At 61.8% G+C, this 16,535-nt stretch overlaps 1 protein-coding gene across 7 annotated transcripts in view; it reads right to left on the minus strand.

Moving 5' to 3' along the window:
• Positions 1 to 1,331: 1,331 nt before the first annotated feature.
• The window catches only part of FOXP4 (forkhead box P4), a 56,900-nt gene continuing 41,696 nt past the window's right edge, over positions 1,332 to 16,535 (minus strand). For 2 of the 7 annotated variants that reach the window (XM_075555130.1, XM_075555135.1), the window contains 14 exons: positions 16,113 to 16,235; positions 15,552 to 15,638; positions 13,880 to 14,027; positions 13,526 to 13,745; positions 13,195 to 13,299; positions 12,318 to 12,405; positions 10,860 to 10,943; positions 10,566 to 10,740; positions 10,391 to 10,467; positions 9,469 to 9,570; positions 5,879 to 6,000; positions 4,280 to 4,346; positions 3,613 to 3,782; positions 1,332 to 3,120 (listed from right to left, as the gene is read on the minus strand). In XM_075555130.1, coding sequence (XP_075411245.1) covers positions 2,973 to 3,120; positions 3,613 to 3,782; positions 4,280 to 4,346; positions 5,879 to 6,000; positions 9,469 to 9,570; positions 10,391 to 10,467; positions 10,566 to 10,740; positions 10,860 to 10,943; positions 12,318 to 12,405; positions 13,195 to 13,299; positions 13,526 to 13,745; positions 13,880 to 14,027; positions 15,552 to 15,638; positions 16,113 to 16,235 — 1,716 coding nt within the window. In that variant the 3' untranslated portion in view covers positions 1,332 to 2,972. Of the gene's footprint in view, positions 3,121 to 3,612; positions 3,783 to 4,279; positions 4,347 to 5,878; positions 6,001 to 9,468; positions 9,571 to 10,390; positions 10,468 to 10,565; positions 10,741 to 10,859; positions 10,944 to 12,317; positions 12,406 to 13,194; positions 13,300 to 13,525; positions 13,746 to 13,879; positions 14,028 to 15,551; positions 15,639 to 16,112; positions 16,239 to 16,535 lie in introns of all 7 variants that reach the window. The other 5 variants (XM_075555128.1, XM_075555129.1, XM_075555132.1 and 2 more) reach the window with 4 other exon arrangements.

Genomic DNA, 16,535 nt, shown 5'->3' on the forward strand with positions numbered 1-16,535 from the left:
TGGGGCTGGGCACGGTCTGGTCCTTTCAGTCTCTGGTGTAGGCACGATGCCCCTGGGCCCAGCCTGTAGGGAGAATGCTCTTCTTCCAGAGGTCAAAAAGGGCTTGGAGGACTCACTCTTCTGGATTGTGTGTGTGTGTGTGGGGGGTGGTTCTTGGGGACTGGTGGGTCCAGAGGGAAAGAAGGGGGAGGGGAGGTGGACACAGAATCGTGGTCACTATCTTATTGCACAGAGCGCGCTGTGGTGCCCAGGCTGCATGCAGCTCCGCCAAGGGCTGGGCCACGAGACCGCTCACTGCTGTCTCACAGTGCCCTGGTGGATGCAGCAGGCCTCTGGCTTGAGAATCCTCCTTGACCGGACTCCGCCCCGGGTGCCCTAAGTAGGGAGGGGGAGCGCATGCCAGCACCCCCTCCCTAGTGCGCCGAGGGCTAGGGCAGTGTGGACTGTGGCCAGAGAGAAGCAAGGTGACAGGCCTGGGAGCAGGTGCAGAGACTGAGCCAGAGATCTCATCCCCTTCTCCTGCCCCACCTTGCCCGGACATTGGCTTCTGGTGACTGAATCCCTTCTCACCACCCCCGCCCCTATCTGGGTCAGCCTGAGAACAGAGGCCTGGGAGTGTCCGCCTCAAGTGGGGTGCTGAAAGGTGCCTGGGTACTGGCAGAAAAGGCTGGGGTCAGTAGAGCCACTGGGAACGGGGTCCCCTGCTGTATGGAGCATGCTAGGGAGTCAGGACGAGACAGACATGAGAGGCTGGTGTGGTGGGGCGGAGGGGGCTCAAGCAGAGCCCTTGGCTCTCAGCTTGGGTGGTGGTCCTCTCTGCATGGGCTTCAATAAGCCTCTTCCCATGAGGAGCCCCCAGTCCTAGTTACTGCACACACAACCCATACACATGCACTGTTTCCCAATGTCGTGTGTGTGTGTGTGTGTGCATGCATGCGCGCACAGGCTCGAGGGAGAGTGCTGTCCCGGCAGCCCCAGGAAGTCATGGGTGACTGGCCCAGGCATTGTCCTTGACAGGCACCTCCAAAGGTCAGGTGGCAGGCGTCGCACTCCCATACTGAAGATGCCCCAAGGCCCCAGAAAACTGAGGAGGCGTGGTGCTTGGGAGAAAATACCAAAGAATGCAAGGTGAGGTGTGGGGCAGGGCTGGGGGAGCAGGAGGTGGGAGAAAGGGGAGCCACATGCCCCTATTCTGTCCACCCAGTATTCCCTGCGCCCTGCAGGTGCCCGCAGTCCAGCTGGTGCAGCCCAGGCTCCCGTCCCAAGCAGAGACCTTTTCCAACCACAATGCCCCAGCCCTTGCTCCACCCGGTGACACACGCAGGGCCCGGTGACTAGAGGACGTTTAATATTTCTGTGCTGGTCAAACGGAACACAGGTGGGGTTACACGGGATGGGGGTGCCACTCAGGAGGGGTGGCTTTAGTGAAGGGCTGTAGGGGGGGGTGTCTTGGGAGATATCCAAGGAGTCTTCTTGGCAGAGGGTCCTGGCCTGGGGTGCTGGGGACTTGAGCACACCCAGTCCCAGTCCTTGCCCTTAAGTTGGGGTCCCCCATAGGGGGTCTGTGGAGGGTCTCTGCTTCCAGCTCCGTTGCTGGAATCCACACTTCCAGCGTGATGGGGGACTTGGTCCTAGAGAGGGGTCTGGAAGGCACCCTAGGAGCAGCCTAGGGTAGGGACTAGGGTGCAGGTGCCCACTGCCCAAGGGGATGTGCATCCTGCGGGGACAGGGGAGCATGAGGGGGCTGCCCACAGCCTCCCCACTGGGCTGGGCAATAGCAGAGGGGAGGGGAGCAGGGCCCCCAGCTCTTGCTGAGTCCCAGAGTCCTCAAGGTGAAGGGAGGAGGCGATCAGGAGGGACGGAGGAGAGGGTCTTGGCCACCAACAGACACTGTAAACTTTGGTTTAAAACAATAACTTAAGTGGAGGGAGGACATCCAGCCTGGGGCCGGGGTGGGGGTGGGGGGTCGAGGGGAGCGGGGTGTACGGGAGGCGACAAAGGAAAAAGCCAACAAAAAGTTTTGGTTTTTGCTTCCGGCTTAAGAAAGGTCTTTGGTCATCCATTTAACGGGGTGAACGGGGCTGGGCAAGGGGGAGAGAGGGCTGCAGTGGGGGGACTGGAGGGCCCAGTGGGGCACAGCAGCCAGTCTTTGCCTCCCCTGCCCCTCCAGCCCGTCAGCACTGCGTCCCTTGTGCTGTGGGCTCTTGCCTGCCGTAGCCCTGCCACCATGGCGGGGCCTCCTGCCTGCTGCGGCCTCTGTGCCTCCAGCGGGCACAGACCTGCAGGGGGGTGGGCATTGGGCCTCTCCAAGCTCCCTGGTGTGGGGTGCGCAGCCAGAGCACCCAGAAAACAGGGATACAGGCTTGGTTCAGCCTGGTCACCCCCGTCAGGCCAGGTGGCCAACAGGGCTTTTGGGTGGGCACAGCCAGCGGGGGCTCAGGGTTGGGCCGGGGCTTCAGTTCCCTCACCCAGACTGGGGCAGGGGCAGGAAGGAAGGGAGAGCTATTACTTCACAGTACGGAAAAGGTGGGAGGGGGGCACAGATGGGGGTGGTGGTGCTGGGGGACCTCTGGTCAGAGCCAGGTGCAGGGTAGGGGCCCTGGGTCTGGGAGGGTGACTTAGCCCCGCCTGCGGGTCTCCATGGCGCTGAGGAGCCGTGTAGAGGGGAGCTGGTGTGGGAAGGAGGGTCCTGCTGCTGCTGGTGGTGGTTGGGGGCGGGGGAGGGGGTTATCAGATATGGGGGAGGGTCTGAGGAGGGGTCTGGGCCCTCCGTGTCCGCCACCGGTCCCAGACCAGGGGTCCTGTGTCTCCCTGCCCGGGAGCATCTGTTAGGCAGTTGGGAGCTGCTGGCCCACCCCTGCGGAGTCCTGGAAGTGCCTAGAGGTTGGGAGGGGCTGTGGAGTGGGGGTAAGTGGGGCCTGGGTGCAGGGGCAGGAGGCTCTCACCCTTGCCCTGCCCGCCCCAGGAGGTCCTTAGGCCAGTTCCTCTCCTGGCAGCTCCTCCTCCAGCTCCCTGTCTTCCGGAGGCCCCGTGAGGCTGGGGTTTGGGGGGCCCAAAGGGGGTCCGGGCCGTCCATCCTCCTCGGCCTCAGCTGGCTCCTCTTTCACCTGCACCTGGTGACTGTGGCAGAGAGGTAGGGTGGGGCCCAGGGTGCCTTCCTCTGCACCCTGCCCTCCCCAACCCTAGTTGGAAGACTGGCAAGCAGGGGCCCAGCGGGGTGTCACAGCCTCCCAGGAGCCCGCCCTCCAGACCTGGGCCTGATGGTTTAGATCTGATCTCCATGGGGAGGAGAGAGTGGTCTTCACTGGGGAGGAGGGAATGAAGAAGGCAGGGTGCAGGGGAAGCTGGGGGACAGAAGGAGGGAGAAGAGGTGTGAAGGAAGCAGGGGAGGGGTTGGGGAAAGAAAAGAATGGGAGAGGAGAATCAGCAAGCAGGGGGAGATCTGGTAGAAAGTGAGAGGAGAAAGGGCCCTGGGAGGAAGTGGAGGGGAAGGTGGAGACAGAGAAAGGAGAGGGGGCTCTCTGGCCCGGGCAGGGGAGACAAAATGAGGCCTACACCTGAGCCAGGAGAAGAGCTGCCTTCCTGTTGTCTGGGCCCGGGGAACCTGCTCACCTGTACTGTGGTGGGGAGAGGCGAGGGGGGCTGCTGCTGCCGTTACTGGGCAGCAGCTCCACCGGGGCGCCCACGTCCTCATGGCTGAGGGGCAGGAGGCTGCTGGTGGAGCCGGGATTCAGCATGCCAGGGCTGTTAAGGAGGGGGAAGCTGCTCTCGGCCAGGGCAGCCTGGAGGGGCATAAGGTTGGCCCAGTCAGCAGGTGCCAAGACGAGGGACACACCTGTCTAGTCCATATCCCCTCCCCACCCCCCTTGGGAACCTGTGTGTCTGTCTGCTAGTGTCACTGGCAGACCTATCTTGGAACCAACCCCTCCCTCACCCCCACTTCAGTTTCTCAAGCCTCAGTCTTTGAAACATAGCACAGAGCACAAATCCCACCCCACATAGCACCCCCAAGTCCACTAGTCTGACCCTGGCTTGCTGCCTCCCAGTGCCTGGGGCACCAGGGGCTTGCTTACCCCCTCTCCCAGGGGATGGAGGAGCCCCCAAATAAAAAGCATGGTAGCTTAAGCCAGGTTCCCTGCTCCCTGCCTCACCCAGACAGGGTGTGGGGCCTGGAGAGCTTGTGGGGGGGGGGGGGTGACAGGTGGTGGACATAGGGAGTCAGGGGCCTTGGGGCAGTGTGGAGGCAGGAGGCAGAGTGGTGGCGGGCACCGATTGTCACCTGGTAGCTGGCATTAAGTGCTCCGTAACTGAGTCCCGAGATCATGTTCTTCACCAGGGTGGGGCTGCTGGAGGAGAGAGGACAGGTGCTGGCTCCTGAGGCTTGTTGCCCCAAGAGCCCTCCCCAGGGGCTCTTGCTCAGCAGTGTCCTCATGTCTCCCTGGGGATCCCTGAGGTCCGAGGAGGCCCGGCCCCATCAGCAGGGTCCTGAGAGGCTGCAGCCATGCGTGCTTGTTCACCCAGGAGGCGTGCACAGATACAGCCTGTCCCCCCCCCTCAACCCCAGATGCGGAGGCTCCTGGAGGTCCCCAGCTAGAGTGGGCGCACAAGACCCCTCCCCAGGGCTGTCTTCCCATTGCATGGCCCTTGCCCGTGCTCTCTGTCCAGCAAGGCCCGGCTCCTCTCAGCTCAGGAGGCCCCTGACTTGTCACCCCTGGCTCTCTCCGGTTACCCCTGTGCACAGCCTGGGTGGGCTCTGCACACCGAGGGCTTGAGGAGGTGAGTCAGGAGAAGCACTGGTCCCAGGCATTTCCCCTTCCCCCACCCCCACCCCCGACAGAATCTGGGAGACTCCAGCAGTACAGTAGTTTAACTGTTGAGCTGCTGGCTGAGAGACTGGTGGTTCGAACCCACCAGCCGCTCCAAGGGAGCAAGAGGAGGCTGTCTACTTCACAGGCTCAGAAACCCCGAGGAGCAGTAGGGGGTTGGGGTTCAGGAGAGGCTGGGGACCTGGGTTGAGGTCACACGGCGGCTGAGAAGAAGAAGGTGCAACGCTGTTCTGATCCCAGGGAGGCAGTCCCTCCCTCGGTGATGCAAACTGTCAACGGACCCAGCTGCTAACCGAGGGGCTGGAGGCCTGAGTCTACTCAGAGGTGCCTCAGAAGAAAGACCTGGCAGTCTGCTTCTGAACAAGCAGCCCCTGAGAGCTGCAGGTCACACCGGTCTACTATGATACATCACCCGCGGGGTCTCTGTGCCTCAGCGATGAGGAGATGAAGTTAGGTGTGGTGAGCATGCCCGGGGCACTCGGTAGGCCTGGCTCTGCTCCCCTCCCCATTCCAGCTGCACCTGGCCCCAGCACCCACTAGACCAAGAGGACACACCTCCACCTCACAGGCTCCAGCCCTGTCCCCTCCCCGCTCCCCACCCAGAGCACAGGCAGGAGTGTGGCGGGGAGAGGGGAGGTCTGCAGGTTTGGACCCGGCTCTGTTGAAAACACCATGAAGTCGGCCAAAAAGCACAGGACTAGGAGGCCAGGGCCCAGAACTTGGGCCCAGTGCGGCTACCAGCCTGCTGTGTGGCCTCGCACCAGCCCTTGCCCTCTCTGGGCCTCCTTCCTGTCTGAGCTGAGGGCATGTGGGTTCTGGTGACGGCAGCATCCCCACCAGTGGCTGCACTGGCCACTCACCCACGCTCCAGCTCTGGCATGGCTCCTCTGTGCCCCTCCCCCTCTGGTTCCCAGACCCCTTGGCCTCCTCCCTCAGTCAGGAGTGAGGAGCAGGCAAAAAGACCATCACCCCCCCACCCCTTCTCCCAGCACCCCGCCTTCCCAAGCTGAAAAGATGCTGAACCCGAGAGACCTGGTGGGCAGCCCCCGTACCCAGTCATCTTTGGCGGTCTCCGCTTCTGGTACTCTCGCTCGTCCACGGTCCACACGGCACCCTTGACGTTCTCCACGCGGACGAAGCACTTGTGCAGGCTGAGGTTGTGACGCACAGCATTCTTGGATTCAAGGGTAGGGGAGCAAACAGGGAGACAGATGCTCAGATGGGGGCTTCTCTGCCCTAGTGGATATAATATGCAGGGAGCTGCGGGCTGAGCCCAGGCCAGAGCAGGTCGTGGAGGGGCCGGGCTGAAGGGAAGCCAGCCAGGGTGCAGGCTCCCAGCCCACGGTCAGCCCGCTGGTCTCCTTGCCACAGGGTGGAAAACCGTCTCCCTACCGTGACCTAGCTAGCTGGCAGTGATTTGTGTCCCAGTCCTGATGAATCCGCGTGGCCCACGGCTGCTAATCAGGTCTTCTGGCCAGCACGAGAGATGGCATCTGGGACACCTGACCACAGGCAGGCGCACACGGCTCCCAGGAAGCTCTTAAACATCCGGAAGGACCCACCAGTGAGTCCTCCATGGCCCTGGCAGGCTCCGAGAAGTGGGTTTGCTGGAGCGTTGGGTCGACAGCTCCTGGGCGCCCAGGCCGAGTACAGACCCGGTAGGTACCGTACATACGTGTGTACCATACGTAAGTATACACGTACATGTTAGGACATATATACGGTGGTGCTTGGAAAACACAGGGGAAAACCCCGTTCTCTTCACTCCATTTTCCGTGCACTTTTCAAAGCCCCCTCGAACTTATACACAGAAGGGAGCGGGGCCCCTGCGCTGGGAGGCAGGAAGGATGCTTTGGCATGCCCACCTCCACCTGGCAGGAGAAACTGAGGAACTGGGTCATCTGGTTTATAGGACACATGGGGGGTGGGGGTGGACCGCTTCCCACCATGGGAGCATGGGCTACAGCCTTCTCTGCCCACAGCCTGAGTCCCATCCCATACGGCCCCCTCCCCAACTTTTCTCTGCAGTCGGCACCATTCCTGTCCCTGTGACCTGTCCTTCCTCAGCCACCTCCCCCCATATCCCAGTCTCTTTACATTTCTAACCGGGGAAGAACACGGGCAGGGCTGGCAGGCCCGGGCCCCTGGAGAGCCCCGCTCCCGCTCCCCTTCCAACTCTTGCCACTTGCCACTGGCCCGATTTCATTACCAATTTTAATTTGCCTCTAATTAAATCCTGTGTATTTTTCTGACTCCCTCGCTAATCCACGAGGGAGGCGGGCGGCTGGAGTGGAATCTCTTGGAGCGATAATTACAAAGGGCCTAATCACGCCGGGGCTCCTGCCTCGGAATAAATTTGCCCGCATTACGGGGCTCCGATCCTCCCGCTCCGCAAATGAGAATGACCCCAATTTCCGAGGATGGCCTCACTGGGGCCTTTTCCCTCGTTTCGAAGCCTGATTCGTGATGAGAGACTAATTCGTTACGCTCGAACATTAACGGCAATTTAAGGGGTCTGGCGGGGGCTGCATAAACAAAAGGACTGGCCCACAACACGGGCCCGGGGAGGGGACAGACACCGGAGGGCCATCCGATCGGCAGATGCCAGTTCTGTCCCCGACGGACGGATGGACAGACCGCCAGCAGTTGGCCTGGCCCGCACCTATGCCCACCCCCCTCCCCTGGTCTGAGGTGGACAGCATGGCAGGGCACAGGAGAGGAAGAGGCGGGACCTCTCAAGGGGCAGGCGGAGGGTGGGGAGGGAAGGGGTGGGTGGGGGTGGGCAGGGTACCTTTGGACTTGGCTGACCTGAGGGTCAAAGGGGACCGGAACTGAGATGGGAGTCTGCTTCTGCACCGCAGGGCAAGCACAGGTGGAGGCCGTGGCCTCCTGAAGGCAAAGCAGCAGGTGGGGTAGCCCACTCGGCAGTCACTTCCCCACCCCTCTGCCTGTCCCCTGCTAGCCGGGCCTCTTGTCCAGGCCCAGACTGGGGAAGGAGATGGAGGTGATGAGGTGGGGGGTAGAGAACCTAGTAGTCACTGGGCAAGCAGCCGCCGCCACTGGGGTGAGGAAACTGAGCTCTGGAAGTCACTGCGGGGTTTTGGTTTGGGGAGGTCTCCTATGCTAGCCCCTGGGGAGTGGGGGGGGACTGGAGTTAGAGACGCAGGCCAGATGGCAGGGTAGGGGCCAGGTGAGTGGGGCTCTGCGCTCAGGGAAGAAGTTAGGGAAAGGGTTCGCCTGAATATGTCCTATTAACATGTAATCTTGGCACTCAGATGGGATGGGGAAGTCGATGTGTTTGAAGTGGTATGAAATCATCCTCTGCTACGATTCTTATCCCTGACCTAGGGCACAGTCCTTCCTACAGCCTGGTTTCCACACCGGCCTGCAGGCTGGGGCCTAGACCCGGTGACTTCCACTAGGCGGGTCGCAGAGAGAGAGAGGGCAGGACTCTGGTTGGCAGGAAATGACATCACTCGCAGCCAATCAGAGCCTCGGTCCCAGTCTTCCAGCCTGTCCCCCAGGAGATGCGGCATGAGGCACGAGGCAGTCCCTGGTGCTGGAACCCAGTACCCTGCCCTCTCGCAGAGAAGGCTGGGCCAGCGCACCTCGCACCCAGCCTTGGGCGCTGGCCAAGAGGGGGGGGGGGGGGGTCCGTAGTGACCACTTGTTGAAAGCAGGCAGGAGGCCGATTGCCTGTAGTTTCCACGGAGGCCAGCAGAGGGACCCAAGAGCCAAGCATCCAGAGAAGGTTGGTCCATGCCAGGGGTCCTCAAACTTTTTAAACAGGGGGTCAGTTTACTGTCCCTCAGACCCATTGGAGGGGCGGACTATAGTTAAAAAAAACAAACACAACAACCTATGAACAAATTCCTGTGCACACTGCACATATCTTATTTTTAAGTAAAAACCAAACCGGGGCAAAACCCCCGCGGCCTGGATAAATGTCCTTGGCGGTCAAGAGGACCGCGGATCCGTAATTTGAGGGCCCCTGGCCCAGGGGGTCTCCTGCCTCTATCCCCTGCCGCACAGATGCTAATGCGTTCACCAGCAGAGGCACACAAGCGATCACCTGAGTTACACAAAAGCAAATGTGCTCTGGCCCCATCTCTGTCCCATTTTTCTGAGCCTCCCCCCTTTCCTGTCTGGGGTCCCTCAGGAAAGCTCTTGTGGCTGAAGGTGTTGAAATGACTAATTGGATCCAGACAATTATCTTCTTGCCACTGTCAGCAGTGGGGAGAGTGTGTGAGTGTTTGTGCCCTAGTGTCCGAATGGTGGCCACACCACACGCCCTGGCTGGCACCTCCCTACCCCAATCCCCAGTGGCCCTGTTGATTCAGCTCAGGCCTGCCACTCAGGTAGTGATGGATGCCAATTCCTGGAGACTCTACCTTGTGGTAGGGCCGGGGGCACCCCAGCTAAGTGAAAGGTTTCTGCCTAGGGAAAAGACAGCACCCAGAAATAAAACGCTCACAGAAAGGCTGTTTCAGGAACATTCCATGACCAAGCTGAGGGGCTGGCCTAGGGGCACATGGGCTGTAGAACTACCTGTCCCAGCAGGGGGGAGCTGCTGGGCAGCCTTGGTGCCCAGAGCATGTGGATGCCCAAGGGCGGGGCAGGGGCAGGGGCAGGGGCGTCTCACCTTCCAGGTGGCTGTGTTTCTCCGGAAGTAGGCGAACATCCTGGTGAACCAGTTATAGATCTCGTTCAGGGTCAGCTGCCTGTCAGGGGTTTCCAGGATGGCCTGTGGGCAAGGAGGGGGCAAGGGGACCCTCAGTCCCAGCTTGAAGGGTCATGGTCCTGGGGCCCTCTCCCTCTGGGATCTCTCTCTTCTGCCCAGACCCTCCACTTAACCTTTGTCAGGAGCAAGGATCTGCTGCTAAAACGTGCAGGTGCGCACGGCTTGGCCAAGGGGCTGACAGGGCAGATGGCCCAGCCACTGGCTACAGGGGGCACAGGCCTCCGAGTGGGGAGCACACAGGCCTCTTTGATTGGAGGGAAAACAACTTCAGATCCCCTGGCTCCCCGGCCTGGAAAGGGGAGGAGAGCAGTAATTCTGGGTGAGCGAGATCCTTAGTATGGGAAGGGGGGTGCTATTGAAAGTGTATCTGGATTTTGGCAAAGGGCAACACTTTAGCATCAGACGGGGTGTGTGCATGTCAGATCGTGTGATGGGGTGTGCGTGGGGGGGGTATCAGAAAGGCGAGACCGTGCAACCGTGTGTGTGCTAATTACAAGAGCACTCTGGGTGTGGAGGCAGCAGAGGGGGCTGTGAGCGTGAGAGAGCAGTGACCAAGTCCATGAGAAGAAAGCGTCCCTCATGGGGGGCGTGCACGTGGGGAGAAGAAAGGGAACAGCACGGGGGTGGGGTGGGGGTGCTGTGGGTGGAAGAGTGCGGGTGTCTGCAGGAGCGGCCAGCAGGCTGACAAAGCCGAGGTCGCCAGCATGAGAGGCTGTCCAGCTGTCCAGGTAGAAGGGCTCCTTCTATCCTCCACCCTGGGTTCCTCAGGTGGGGGTGCAGGGGGAGGCGCATCTTCCCCTACCCTCTTCCCTGCAGTGCTCACCTGGCGGATGAGGGAGGCATAGGTGAAGGGGGGCCTGACGTCAGCGTTCTTGTAGAACTCATGATTCTGCGCCAGCTCTGGGGGCAACAGGCAGAGGTGGGGGTGGTCACGTGGAGGCCCAGCCCACTGTGGGGAGCACCCCCTCCCGAGGCCCCGGCACCCTACCTATCCTCACCTGAGGAGATGGGCGAGCAGAATTTGTCGCTGCTGGTCCTCCGTCGGGCGGGGCCTCCACCGTGCAGGGAGGCAGAACTCAGGCCAGGGGGCCTCAGGGGGGTGACGGGGGCAGCGGCTGAGGTCGGGGGGTGCACGAGGCCATCTGGGAAGGAGTCAGCTGCGGAGATGGTCACCTTGGGGAGGAAGGAGGACCCAGGACCTGGCTCAGCTGGGAGCAGCGAGGCCGGGTGCTGATGATGCCCTCGGGGAAGGAGGAGGGTCCCCAGGGCTATCAAGGGGGGCGGTCACTCACTGGCTGGCTGAAGGGCTTGGGCTCCGAGGGCCGCATGTGCAGATGGGCCATCATGGCCTGCAGCCGCTCGCTCTCCTTGGCGAGCTGTGGAGACATGGAGGTGAGCAGGGGGTCCCACTGCAGAGGGGGCTGTGCGGCCTACCCGTCCTCCTCCCTCCCTCCACACCCCACCTGTCCTAGCCCCCATGGGCCACGACCTCAGAAAGCCCAAGGCAGTGGCCCCTTGCTTCCACACCTCAGCCTGTTCCCTGCCCTTCTGGTTCCTTAAGGCCCAGGCCAAGGGCTAGCTAACTATCCACGAGGCTCCCCCTGGGCCAGAAGACCACTCCCTGGGTGTCCCTGGCTTTCGCTTGCCGCCAGCACCACCCACCGTGAGCCCTCTGCTCACAGCGCCTGCCTTGTCTCCCCATCCATAGCAGGGCCACGGCTGCCACGTCTCTGAGCAACACCCGTGTCGGGCTGGTGGCCCTCGGTGCCTCACTCGCTCCCTGCTGCTCCCAGAAGGACACTAGGACTTTCCTCCCCAGGGGGAAATACATGGCCAATGGAGGGAATCCATGTTATAGACCTGGGGCTCAGAGCCACGCAGCCTGTGTTTGAGGTCCACCCCTATCAGTTCACTCGTCAAGTGACTGCAGTTAAGCTACTGGGCCGTGCTGCTTTCTCCATCTGCCCCCAACCCTCCAGAACAGCATACCCAGTGGCCTGGAGTCAATCGGACTCATAGTGACCCTCCAGGACCGAGCACAAGGCCCCCTGTGGGTTTCTGGAGCCAATCTATCTTTACAGGAACACAGCCCTGGGGGGCTGGTGGATTTGAACGGCCAGTCTTGGGATTAGCGGCCAAACACTCAAATTGCCGGACCACAGAGAGCTCCTTCCACCTGACAAATGGGCATAACAGCGCCCACCGAGCTAATTAATACCGCTTGGAGCCTTCAACGTGGGTTTGTTTGGACTGTATAAGTAAGTGCAACTTTTAAACCATTAAATAAACCTCGATGATAGGTTATAAACCAAATACACATTCTGACTAGGCCCTGGCTCGACATCCTTATGGGACACCTGCCCCCAATTTTCTTCCCTTTGAAACAGAATGGTCTAAACTTCATAATCACAATGACGTCCACCACTGCTGGGGGGTTGAGTGACAGGTGTATTTAATGTGACACAGTCCAGGCGCCACAACTCAGTGGTTGGCACTGCTAGTCTTATCGTCTGTGAGTCTCTCCAAGACTTCTTGGGAGAGATGCCCCCAACCATTTGGGGAGGGCCTTTGTGCCCCACAGACTGGTGGCCCAGCTGCCCTCACCCTGTACCGATGGTCACTGGGCTCTAGGAAGCATAAGCTGATGGCGTTGGGCACATGCCCCTCCCACAAGGCCCCCTTCCCACTGATCCCGGACAGTCAGTGCTAAGGCTGGGACAGGGCTGGGGTCGGCACGGCCGGGGTCACACCTGAATCTCCAGCTGCTGCACCACCTGCATCTGCACCCGGCACTGGGCCGTGCTCCGGTCGTCCAGGGCGTGCTCTGTGTTGAGGTGTCTTCGTGGGACAGGAGGATGAACAGGAGACAGTTGGCCCAGGTTTCCCAGCGGCCCAGGCCCTTCAGTCCCCTCCTGACCCCACCCATGGGATAAGAGGCAGAGGGCCCTGGAGAATTTACAACGAGGGGGAGAAATGGCATCACAGGCGGCGGCAGGCGGCACGACAGGGCAGAGGAAGCTCAGGCCTGCCTCTCAGCCTCCTTTGATGTCTTTGCTAAAAATCCCAGCTACAGAGAGATCTAATTGCAAATGAACTAATTAAGTAAACCTCTGACGAAGCGTGAAAACAATTTGTTTGACCCTGATGGTGCAAGGGTTCGGGAGACAGCGGAGTTAATCAGTCAGGGACAGAGCCTGGCACGGCGATGGCAGCTGGCCGCCCGCGCCTGCCTGTCCGCCGGCCCAGGGCCCCATCCCCGGGCCATCACTCTTGGCTGAGTCTGGGGGAGGAGAGGGGGGATGATGGGAGGAGGTGGGGTGGGGGGAGAAAATTGCTTGCATCGTCCCCTCTGGGCTTTCTCCTTCCTCCCATCCCCAGGCCCTGCCCTGCCCTGGCAGCCTGGGACAGGTAGGGGAGCTGCCCCAGGACTGTAGGCTGGAGAGGGGGAGCGGGCCCCCTGTGGCGAGAACCCAGGGACAGATGGTGACTGAAGGTCCAGGAGGGGCAAGCTGGGTAGCAGGCTGGGAAGTTGCTGGAGCCCTCTGGAAAGGGGTCAGGCCCCAAGGGGGTTGGGGAGGGGCACCCCCTGGAGAAACTGGCAGGAGGGGTGGGGGTGGGGGTGCTCACTTGATAAACTGGCCCAGATCTTCACAGAGGGTCTCACATCCGGGCCACCTGCACTCTCCGTGTCCGTACAGGGGGTGGGAGCTGGGGGTCTCCTCATGGGAGGAACTGTCAGAGCCAAGGGTGGGGGAGGGAGTCAGAGACCCAGAAAACCCTAGACCCCTGAGGTCCTGTCCCTCCTCTGGCTTCCCAGAGGCCCTGCACTCCACCATGCACATTTCTGTTGTGACCTGGGCAGGGTCATTCCCGGGTTCCCGACGGCCACCCTCACCCCCTGCCTCCAGGGGCTGCCATCCCTCTGGGTCCAGTTCCGCCCGCCAAGGGGGCCCCTCACCTGTCTCTGCGAGGCGTGGTGAGCACAGTAGGCTGTCCATTGGGCAGGGCGAGGTGGGAGAGGGGTGGGGAGACCTTGGGGGGCGCAGCGAACGAGGTAGCGGTGGCCGCGGTGCCAGTGAGCTCCAGCCCCTCCTGCTTGACGCTGTCCTCGGCGGACTGCCCAGGGGGGGCACCCTCACCCTTCCACAGCTGGGGCAGGTCCGTAGGGCATACGGCTGCTGCAGGAGGAGGAGGCCCAAGGGCTCAGGAGGAGAGGTCTGCCAGCCCCTGGGGGAACTAGGGCAGCGTGCGTGTGTGTGTGTGTGTGTGTGTGTGGCTGGGGGGGTGGCGAGGGGGAGGCAGCAGTGCTCACCTTGCGGGAGGCTCTGGAGAGGCCCGGAGGCCTGGTTGGGCTGCAGGCTGACCAGCCCCTGCCGCTGCAGGTTGAGCAGGTGCTGCTGCTGCAGCTGTTGCATTTGCAGGAGCTGCTGCTGGAAGGCCAGCTGCTTGTTCCCCAGTGCCTGGTGGGGGGCCCGAGGGGGAGGGCAGAGAGGGGCGCCATCAGCCTCCGGCGTGCCATCTGGCCCCCACCCCGCAGCCACCCCCTCCCAGGGCCTGTCAGCCCCCGGAGCGGCCGTTGTGGCGTCGGCAGCTGCAGCTTCTCTGCTCCCGGCCCAGCTTCCATAAGGCTGCATGCCTCCTCGCAGTAAACACACGCATGCACGCACGCACGCACGCATGCACGCACGCACGCGCAAACACACAGCCAGACCCAGACACACACGCAGCCCAAGCCCGCCCTCTGCCCGCCTCCCACCGCCGCCGCCCGCCTGCGCGCCCGCCCGGCACCGCAGCTGTGTGAGTGCCTGGGAGGGGGGGCTCATCACAATGATGGATGAGACTGTCAGGCTCTGGGGGCCACTCCTGCCTGGCGGGCATGCTTCCCCACATGCCCGGGGGTCCCCTTCTGCTCCGGGGAGGGGCCTGCCCCTAACCAGGTCTTTGGCTCTCTGGCTTCTTAGATACCGAGAGGACTTAGATGCTCAGCGGGTCACTGGAGCCTGGGCTTGGGCTCCATCTGAAAGCCCTGCCCAGGAGGCCAGCCGCTCTGGCTTCCGTCCCTCCGGAGACTCTCCCCACCCCCATTCAGTTCCTCTTGCAGGCACTGACAAGCAGGGCTGTCAGCAAGTCTTTGCTACGCCCAGGAGCCAAGCTTGTCCAGGGTGCCTGGGAGTCAGGGCTGCCTCTGCCTGCCAGGCCTGGGGGTGGGGTGGAGTGTGTGTGGGGGGATCTGGCTATTCCCTGGGAAGACAAGATAGAGAAGGCCAGCCTGGAGATTCATGGGCAGATAATGCCACAATGACAAGGCGGGGAGGGGGGGCACTTCGGCAGGACCACCTTCCAGGAGGAGGCTAGGCAGAAGTCAGCTGTGGCCAGCAGCGTTTGGGATGTGGGGGGAAGAGGGGGAAGGGGTGGGGAAGGGCTGATGCCTGGAGTAGTCTATCTGGAGGCACTGGGGCCACAGAGTAGGGGTGTGGCTTGGAGTGTGGGAAGGGGTGGCTACAGGGGGTTGGTGGGGGGGAGGTGGAAGTACCCAAACCCTGGGGTGTGGCAACCATTGCAGCTGGGAAGGCAGGGCGGTGGTGCTGGGGGGGCAGGGGGAGCTTGGTCTGTAAGAGTCTCAGGCAGAGGATTGGAGGGCTAAGATGCTGACAAGTGGGCCTGGGGGGGTCCATGTGGGCCCCCAGACACTCGCACATGGTTAGGGACATGCCCATGCACGTGGACACACAGGTGCAGAAACCACATGGCACTCAGCCTTCTCTTCCCCCACCCCACCCCCGCCCCCAACAGCACAGGATCAGGGGAGATGGGGCCTTTCAGTAAGCTGCTCCCTCCAAGCCCTTGACCTCTCCTGAGACTGTCACTCTTTCTCATTTGGAGCAGTGGGTGGTTTTGAACTGCTGACCTTGCTGCAGTGGCCTGGGGCCTGGGACTAGGGGCACGTCGCTCCAGGGGCTGCAAGCCCTGGCAAGGCTTCCTACCTCTTTGGGCTGCTGCTTCCCAGCCTGCTGTTGGGTGAGAAGCTGTAAGTGCAGTTGCTCTTGCTGCTTCTTGTAGTACTCCTGCAGCTGGGAGGGGAGGGGAGGGGGGGGAGCAGGGCAGGGGTGGGAGCATTTACCATGAGCAGGGGCTGCCAACCCCAGTCTGCAGCCTGTACCCTCCCTCACTCTCGGTAAGTCATGACAAAGGTGGCTGGCGTTCCTTTACTTTGCTCTCTCCCCTGTGGTTCTCCAATGGAGGTAAAGCTGGTAGACAGCAGGTGAAGGAAGGGGGGGGGGCGCTGGGGAATGGAGAACCCTGACCTTTGATCTCCCCCAGCTGCCCCAAAGGAATGCAGACCAGTCCAGCCTGAGCTGTCTCTCTGGTTTCTGTGTCCAACTGGTTTCTGCAGCTGCTAAGGCCCCCCCGCAGGGATGTTGGCAGTAAACAGGCAGGGAGGTGAGAGACCTGGCAGGGCAGGGGAAGGAAGCGGGGCACAGAGCCCAGCCCACTCGCCACTCCTCTCGGAGACCCTCCCCAGGCTGCCCTGGGGCCAGACTCACCTGCTGGAGCATGAGAGCTTGCTGCTGCTGGAGCAGGGCCTGTAGCTGGGGGGGAGACAGGAGCTGCTGCATCTGCTGCGGGGTGAGCATCTGCGGGGACATCATGGCCACCGACACCGGCACCTGCTGGGTCGGGCCCCGTCAGGAGAGGTGCCCGCGTGCCCAGGGCCTCCCTCGCTCAGGAATGGCAAGGGGCTCCTGCCTGACTCTGCCTTTCGCCAGCTGTGTGTCTGCGGGGCGGTGACTTAAGCACCCTGTTCTGTTTCCTTGTCTCGAATGGAAAAGTAGCCGAGGTGCCTACCTTGTGGGGTTGATCAGCCAGGTCAGAACCTGGCCCACAGGAAGCAGCACTGATGGGCTTGGTGAGGCTGCGCTTGCAGTCCCAGGCACAGAGATGCAAGCCGAGTGAGAGTGGTCAGTACA

This window comes from Tenrec ecaudatus, chromosome 7 (genome assembly GCF_050624435.1).
Source record: "Tenrec ecaudatus isolate mTenEca1 chromosome 7, mTenEca1.hap1, whole genome shotgun sequence".
Lineage (NCBI taxonomy): Eukaryota > Metazoa > Chordata > Mammalia > Afrosoricida > Tenrecidae > Tenrec > Tenrec ecaudatus.